This window comes from Trachymyrmex cornetzi, unplaced genomic scaffold (genome assembly GCF_001594075.2).
Source record: "Trachymyrmex cornetzi isolate Tcor2-1 unplaced genomic scaffold, Tcor1.1 scaffold964, whole genome shotgun sequence".
In the NCBI taxonomy this organism is placed as follows: domain Eukaryota; kingdom Metazoa; phylum Arthropoda; class Insecta; order Hymenoptera; family Formicidae; genus Trachymyrmex; species Trachymyrmex cornetzi.
In genome coordinates this window covers 290,653-298,507 of record NW_017300316.1, presented here as the reverse complement: position 1 = coordinate 298,507, position 7,855 = coordinate 290,653, and the positions used below count along the sequence as shown (strand labels likewise).

Genomic DNA, 7,855 nt, shown 5'->3' with positions numbered 1-7,855 from the left:
TTTTTCATCATTTTCTTTATTTTCAGTAATTTATAGTAATTTATTTGCTTGATTCTTTTAGTGAATAAGAAACGTTGGTACTTCTAGTGTTAAATCGTTTCTTACGGAGAATGAAGATATATAAGTACAGATATGTATCGTTTAAAAAAACATTTCAATAATACTTACGATTTACTGATAATCCGTGAGATAATCGAATGTAGGAAAAATGCTTGCGATTGCTTCCTTCTTGTGCGTCTATTTGTGCGCGTGGGATACACTTGACGATCGATCTACATTCCGAATTGTATCGTACGATATCTTAATCGAGATCTGATATTTTACGCTGATGCCGGCGGCGGTTATGATTGCAATTGGTTAGCCAAGTCGTCGGCGTTGCAGCCTGGTTGCAACCGGCTCGAGAATAGAAATCCAGTTTTCGGCGGACACATATGATCGTAAAAGTTGCCAACCTGTTCCTCGGATACGATCTTACGGTGATTCTAGGACTGACCAGTCGGTCGGAGGATCAAGATATCACGTGATTTCCGTAATCAACATTCGCCGCTGTGCTCCAAGTGATAGTGAACAAGTTTGCAAAGAAACTTTTCGTCGCTTCTTCATAACTTATCGTATTATCGCTTTATTATAAATTTGGAAATTATCGTAACTTGATAACGTTATGTTATGTTGATAAGCTAATCGGCCATTGGAACAACTATGGAACTGTATACGGAAAGAACAGTTTTACTAAAGTATCTGAAAATGTAGCTACAGATCCGGCTACTCAAGCTGGTTGCTAGAATATCAAAACTTTTTGCAACATTGCCTATCATACTTGAATTTCCTACATAATTATGTCGACTTCTAATAAAATTATTTTCAGATCTGTATCTACATATAGTTTACTATGCTCGAGATTCCTACATAATTATTTTGATAATTTAATAACTATTTTAATAACTTTTTTCAGTTCTGTATCTAGCAATTATCATGCTTGAGTTTTCTTTTTATTATGGATTTTAATGAAATTAATTTAATGAAATTATTTTCAGATCTGTATGTAGCTAAATTTTAGACTTTTTAACAAAATCGTTTTTTCCTGCTGTTATTAATTTATATTTATAATTATGTCCATCAGTTTTTATGAAATCTCTAGTTCTCTCTCTAAGCAGCTTTAAGCAGCACATATAATTCTAATTAAATTGTAATATAAATTGTATATAATTTTAAAATAATTCTGTCTATAATTCTTACGTCTCCATCGAAATATCCATTTCCTCTTGTATTCCAACAATTTTATTCGGCAAAGTTCAACAGCATACTCGATACACTTTATACAAATATCATAGCGATAATGGCACGCATTTTGTTCTGGATCGATGATGTACATGTTATTGTTAGTTTTCAACCGCATTGCTCCAATACGCTTCGCAACGAAATACTTAATCACAGATGTTGTTCTACGATAACTAGAGCCGAAGGGTTCACTGATTGTCTTCCGAGTGCATGGTGTTCAACAGAGCGAAGAAGGAGTACGAGCCTCGCAGGATCTACGAAAAACTCACAGTAAATTATCGATCAACCTTTTGTGATTCAATCGCGAATAATAAATGACATAATTCGCGAGTGCGTCAAAAAATCGTGCTAAGGAAAACTGAATCAAAAAGTCTGTAGTAATTAGCTAAAACAGCCAACTCCAAATTATTTCGTGAATTATTTTCACTCGGATTCAAATTATTTCGGATATATATCCACACGAGAAAATCTTTGAATGCACGAATCAGTGCTTGGACATTTAGACTTCGTACTTTAACTGGTGTCTTTAGGCATTCTGTTGTATCAGACAATCGCGCGACCATCGATTTAATACGCAGTTATTCACGAAGGATGGGCGGAGAACGCTTCGCCTCTCTGCACGTGCTAGAGGTGCGTTTTGATCTTCATGTTCCTTCTGGACTCTTATGGAGTACCATTCGCAACATCCGGCGTTCCATTCTTTTATCCCGATATGTTTACGACTATCAGCATCAATTCGCCGTAGGTAAAGAAAAATAAAATTACCACATGTACGAAGCAGTGAAAAAACGCTGCACTATATTTGAAGCGATGAGTGCTTCAAATATAAGGGAATGATTCACGGTTATCAAATTTTTCAGTATTAACAAAAACTGTTTAACTTTAGTTCCAGTAAAAAATTAACAAATTTACTTTTGGGAATTTAAATAAATATGACACATACACACACATTCAATAGTTCTTAAACATTCCTAATTCCTGAAATCTTGTCTATTAAATGAAAAACTTAAATTTCAAATTTAGACTCACATCTTTTTTGTTCAACGTTGGTGAAAAAAATTAAAAATGTTACGTTACATACTTTATGTGTTTCGGATTATATTAAACAATAATTTAACATGAGATTTACACAAATTAATTTTGGAAACACTAAAGTTAAAATACTAACTATTAAACTATCTTTTCTGATTGTTTAGTTGAAAACAATCTTTTCTGATTGTTTAGTTGAAAACAAAAAAACTTTTACATTTTAACGGGATATAGAATTCCATTTTTTTTCAAATCTTGAATCTTGCTATTCTTGGATTCGTGACCTCTCTACACTCTCTCTCTACACTCTCTACGTTTTCAACTATCTATTTAAATTTTTTAGGCTCTTCGAAACGTGGGACTTGTACTGTTTTATGTAGAAAGTGTACCTATCTATTTCATGATAAAAAAAAATTTAGAAGAAAACCTTATTTTCGCACAAAATTGGACTCGTCCTCTTCTTGCACTAACCGATTCATTTAAAGTTATTAATCTTCCAGTGAAAAGCGACTTATTTAATTCATGCAAATCATATTTTTCGCAAATGTCTCGTCGAGTTCGTTGAATCTCTTTGGAAAGTTCACGGAATTGCGCGAGAAATGCGCTTTGATCACTATATATTCAATCTTCCTCCTCAAGTGCCTGTCTGATGGCTTTAATTTCATTTAATTACTATGATCTTACTCGATACTTTTCCTGCACTATGCGTACCAGAAGTATCACGCGGTAATCAACCGATCTGAGGATACGTTCATCGATGCGTTTTTGAAGATATACTCACTGCGGTAAATGTCTCCATGGATAAAGCGTAGAACACGCCTGCTTTCAGATTTATTGCTTTTCTTGAAAATATTATAGACAGTATTAGCAGACGTCCAGGCTTGGCGGAAATGTCATCATTCCATTTCGAAAGCCACTGGCTTTGCGTCAACGATGCGCTCTGTAAGATCATAAATCCAATGCGATGTGGAAGTTCGCCTCAAGTATACATATTACAAATCCGAATGAATTACATATCGTGTGTGTTAATTCTAAAAAGATTACAAGTTTTATTAACTTTCTAACTTTTCGTTGATTTTGTTAACGGGGCATTATTAGTGCTGATAGTAAAATGAATAATAGATCTTGTATAACATTTTACCTTCAACATCATAAAGTAAATTTAATCTTCACTTCCTTACTTCAAAAGACACAATTAAAAGAAATAAGTTTTTCAGAAAAGATGAAAAACTATTTTTCAACTTGACAGAAAATTATTGACTCAAATAATGTCGACAAAAAGAATATAATCTTAACATAATCAAATGTCATTTTCGTTTCATATTCTTTAAAAAAATATTTTTTTTAGTCACGATTTTGACGATTTTTTATGAAGTTGAATTAGTACACTTTTGATGATTGATAGAGCAATGTTAAATAATGTTAATTTATTATTGTAATAACTCGAAAATCACACTTTTTATGTTATCACTTTTAAAGTGAGGGAGCGATATATATTTTTGGAATTGTAGTGTTAAAAAAAAAACGTTTTATATAGATATGATTATAAGTATTAATGATAAATTAGTATTGAAAAAATGGTATTACAGTAAAGCAAGTGTTGCTGTGGAACATAATTGCACCTGGTATTTTACTTCGTTTCCTAGCCAACAAAAATAGAAAAGCTGCGAAACGGCCGCCATCAGGTATACCGCAAATTTTAAGGTGTTGGAGCTCTGGCCTATGACCTGCTCGAAACAAAACGAAGCTCTGATCACGATCTGACCGCGACTTGGCACTTTGACTTATCACGACTCACCAAGGCTGCTTGGAAGCCAGTTAGGCAAATCATCGAGGTGCTCGAGAGCATCTGAACGAACATGCCGGCGCTGAAGACTTCGTTGAAGTCGTCTATTATGGCGAGTAGACGTTGATGATTACGGATGGATTGTCCGAACCGCTCGGTGAAACCGCCGCAGTGAATCGCGTCCGGATCATAATTATCCTTTTCGCAGCTGGCTTCGGTTGTAGAAAATGCCCCGTAACAAGAGTTTTCATCGATAGTGCTTGAATAATTTCGCTTATCTATACCACTTAGCGTCCCGTCGTACCAGTCGTTGCTGCCGCAGTTCTTAAAATGTGCATTCAGAATTTCGAGCTGCACGAGAAATAAAGTGCATAAATTCGTGAGCAAACTGTCCATCATAACGATGGCGATTACGCCGACGGAGACGGTGCAGGCCTCGACGAAAAAGCCAATCCCGTGCCATGGATATACGGTTGTATCGAAGGGATACTGCGCCCTTACTGGGAGCTCTCCGTTCTCCACAGGCACGACGAACAGCAGAGCGATCACGAGGAAGAAACCCAGGCCGCTAAACCCGTAGAAGGTCACGCGACAGAGCAGCAGGTATTTGTCCAGGATTTCATCTTCGACGCCAACTAATTAAATGGATAATTAAAATTTGCACGAAAAAAACAATTTTGTTAAAGTATTTAAAAAAGACCCTGCACTAATCATATGAAAAATTGGATCCTGATGAATTTTCACATATAATGTAGCTTATAATATGTGAACAAAGGATGTAATAGATACAAATTCTGTAATGAATAGTTCCTGAGCTATGGTGTATCAAGAATAATATTTGTGTTCATGTATTTGTGATCCTTTGATATATATATGAAAAAAACTATATATATAAATTATATATATATATATATAAATAAACTATATATATAAATTTATTGTTGAATTTATGTCTATAATGTCATTTGTTTCCTACATTATAAGTTACATTATATGTGAAAACTAATTCATTGAGATTTAATTTTTCATATAATAATGCTTAGGCTTTAAATAGATATACTTAGGTCAGTAAATAATTTTGTTGCCATCAAAATGAGTATGTAGGAAACTTCAGTACGATTAAAATTACTGACATTCTAGCAATCAATTTGAGCGTCTTACATAATTATTTTGATAGTCTAACAAAATCATTTTCAGATCTATATCTAGCTAAATTTTTAGGCAAAACTGTTCTTTTTGTATATCAATGTAATCGCGTTTGGCAGTTACTTGAAAAATTTTTGGGAGAAGATTACTCAAAGGAAAAGTACAATCGTTTTCACACTGTCGATATCGCTAGTGTGTACTTTGTATCTTACGCAACATGATATTAGAATTAGATATTAGAAACTTGATATGCAATTTCAAAGAAACGTCACGTGTCGCGGATGCATATATCAGGTGTGATTATGCAAACTGCCGAGTAATTCTCTGTGAATGAGTCGTAGATCCTTAATCGCGTATCAAGAGGATACATCGCGAGAAGGACTGGCAGAGACCGGCAAGAAAAAATTCTTCGAGTGGTCCTGAATTAACGGAGAAGTCGACGAGGCCCTTTCGTAGTGTCCTTTCAACGTGCAGATCTCATTAAAGCGTAAAATTGCGTGCCCTCCTGTCAGCGTGTTTGCTTAACAGAGGATACATATATTTATGTGACTTGACACTAAAGCCATTTACATGACATTTCATACTTCCATGGATTGCAACAATTTAATATACGTTTAATCTTTCATTATTCACGCGACGTGTCCAGAACATCCGCTTTATGGAATCGTTGAATGTATAAATACTATATTTATACACTTTATTAAATTTAGCATAAATTAATTCACAATTAAAAATTTTTTTTATTATATCTCTAAAGAATGTATAAAATATTATTAATTTTTATTTGATTATAAATGATTATAAAGAGAAAATTGAGATAGAATGTTTGTCACCCTTATGAAAAAATTATGGTTAAGTGAAAAAACTATTGGAACGATTAGCGCACAATATTGGATTTGAATAATTTTCCAATTATTTCTAACCATTTTTTCGCGAGTCTAATAGTATTTTTCCTAATAAGAGCAGAAACATCTCATAAGTAATTACGTTAAAGTATCACGTAAGTAACGTAGAATTACGAGTTAAAAGCAGATAATGTACAGACATGTGTTTAAATAAATATCGTCGGCGATAAAATTGTGTGACATACGAAATATTGAATGTTATGAAACAATTATGATATTTCATTTAAAATTACTTGATCCTCCTCGGATTCTTTTGCCATATTGCACGTCTAAATGCTGATTGATTACACGAACGCAATTTTACTCACTGGGAAACTTGCAGAGTTCAATACAACTGCCGGTAGTTTTGCGGAGCAATCGTATGATTTTCTCATGACGAGTTTGGAAGATCATCACCTTGAAGAACACGACGATGATCCCAGCAAAGATGCATCCGTCGTCCGTAACGATTGACAGGTCGTCAAAACTCATGCAAATGTCAGCGAATAGAGTTATCATAAAGACGAGCATAATTGCTAAGACAGATTTGTTGTATACGTGATATGAGCATCTTAGAAACGCGGACGAATTCGAGTCGAGAGCCCATAAGCCAACGTACCTGAAATCATTAATATAAAGGAATATTTATAACACTGAACAAATTTCGATCAACATGTTGTTTCTCAACATGTAATAATTGTATTTGGTACGGCTTTTTAAACAAAAGGGTAGATACATTTTTCAAAAAATTCTATCATTCTTTAATTTTCAAAAATTCCGTTTGGAGTAGCAACGCAAATTTGTAATATGTGTAATAGTTATAAGAAATTTAAATATTTTGTTACAATATATGAAAATAAATATAATGATATAAATTTTCTTTACAATTTTAAATGATATATTAAAATAATGAAATTTATTGGCAACATTTAATGTCAAAAGAATTACACTGATTTACAATTATACTGATTTTTGTTTCTCAACATCTTTTAATTATAATTTTTATATATCTTACTCTGTAAAATAAAAGAAAAATTTAGACTGTATAGAGTTTTTTTAAAAATAAATTCTTAATTTCTTAAAATCTGTGGACGATAAAACTTTCTCAATTATATTCTCTTTCAATAACTGAAAATATATAAGAATCATCATTCAAGTATTGAGAAACAAAAAATGTAAATCAGTATATCGAGGAAAAGAATTCGAAGTTGGCTCGAGGATCACACAAACGATACACAGATATGAATACACAATTATAAAATGTAAAACGAGACAGCACGATCTTCTGAAATACGTGATAAACGATCAGTCAATCACGCCCCCGCGTGATAAGATTTACAACAGATCTCACTTCAGGTAACTGAGATACACAATGCTCAACTTCTGGAACTGTTCCAAACGATTGCTAGTCGTTCTTCGCGTCATCCCTGCTACTCCGCGCCGTGGCCACAACGACAATAAAGGACACGTTGTATGCAGGGCATGAGAGGTCACCTGTGTCGCGTGGGTGCGATTCCTCGAGCGACGTTATATATCAAAGTACTCATTATCGAGAGTCGTTTGAATCTATATTCCCCTTTGCTGCACTAGGAGAAAATTGTCCATGATAAACTGGACGCAGATTGTACTGTCTCGTCTTTTTTTCCACGAATTAGACACTCGCTCGTTGCGGCAACGTCTTCCATCACGCCAATAATTTAAGAAAATGGCGGTAATTGCAATGCTGCTGCAA

General features: G+C 34.0%; 1 protein-coding gene across 1 annotated transcript; it reads right to left on the bottom strand.

Annotated features, from left to right (window-relative positions):
• Window positions 1-1,455: 1,455 nt before the first annotated feature.
• On the bottom strand, window positions 1,456-7,548 carry LOC108769901 (odorant receptor Or1). Its single transcript, XM_018521130.1, has 6 exons — window positions 7,475-7,548; window positions 6,453-6,742; window positions 4,106-4,728; window positions 3,930-4,034; window positions 3,089-3,247; window positions 1,456-1,532 (listed from the first exon to the last, which is right to left on the bottom strand). Exons 1-6 carry the CDS (start codon window positions 7,546-7,548, stop codon window positions 1,467-1,469), a joined length of 1,317 nt encoding a protein of 438 aa, XP_018376632.1. The 3' UTR covers window positions 1,456-1,466.
• Between the last annotated feature and the right edge of the window lie 307 nt (window positions 7,549-7,855).

Bases quoted from the DNA above. Each gene is read 5' to 3' on its own strand.
- LOC108769901 (XM_018521130.1), bottom strand. From the start codon at position 7,548: ATGACGCGAAGAACGACTAGCAATCGTTTGGAACAGTTCCAGAAGTTG. The intron at 4,729-6,452 runs GTGAGTAAAATT...CCATTTAATTAG, and splicing joins TGAACTCTGCAAGTTTCCCA to TTGGCGTCGAAGATGAAATC. The intron at 1,533-3,088 runs GTGAGTATATCT...AGTTTTTCGTAG, and splicing joins CCATGGAGACATTTACCGCA to ATCCTGCGAGGCTCGTACTC.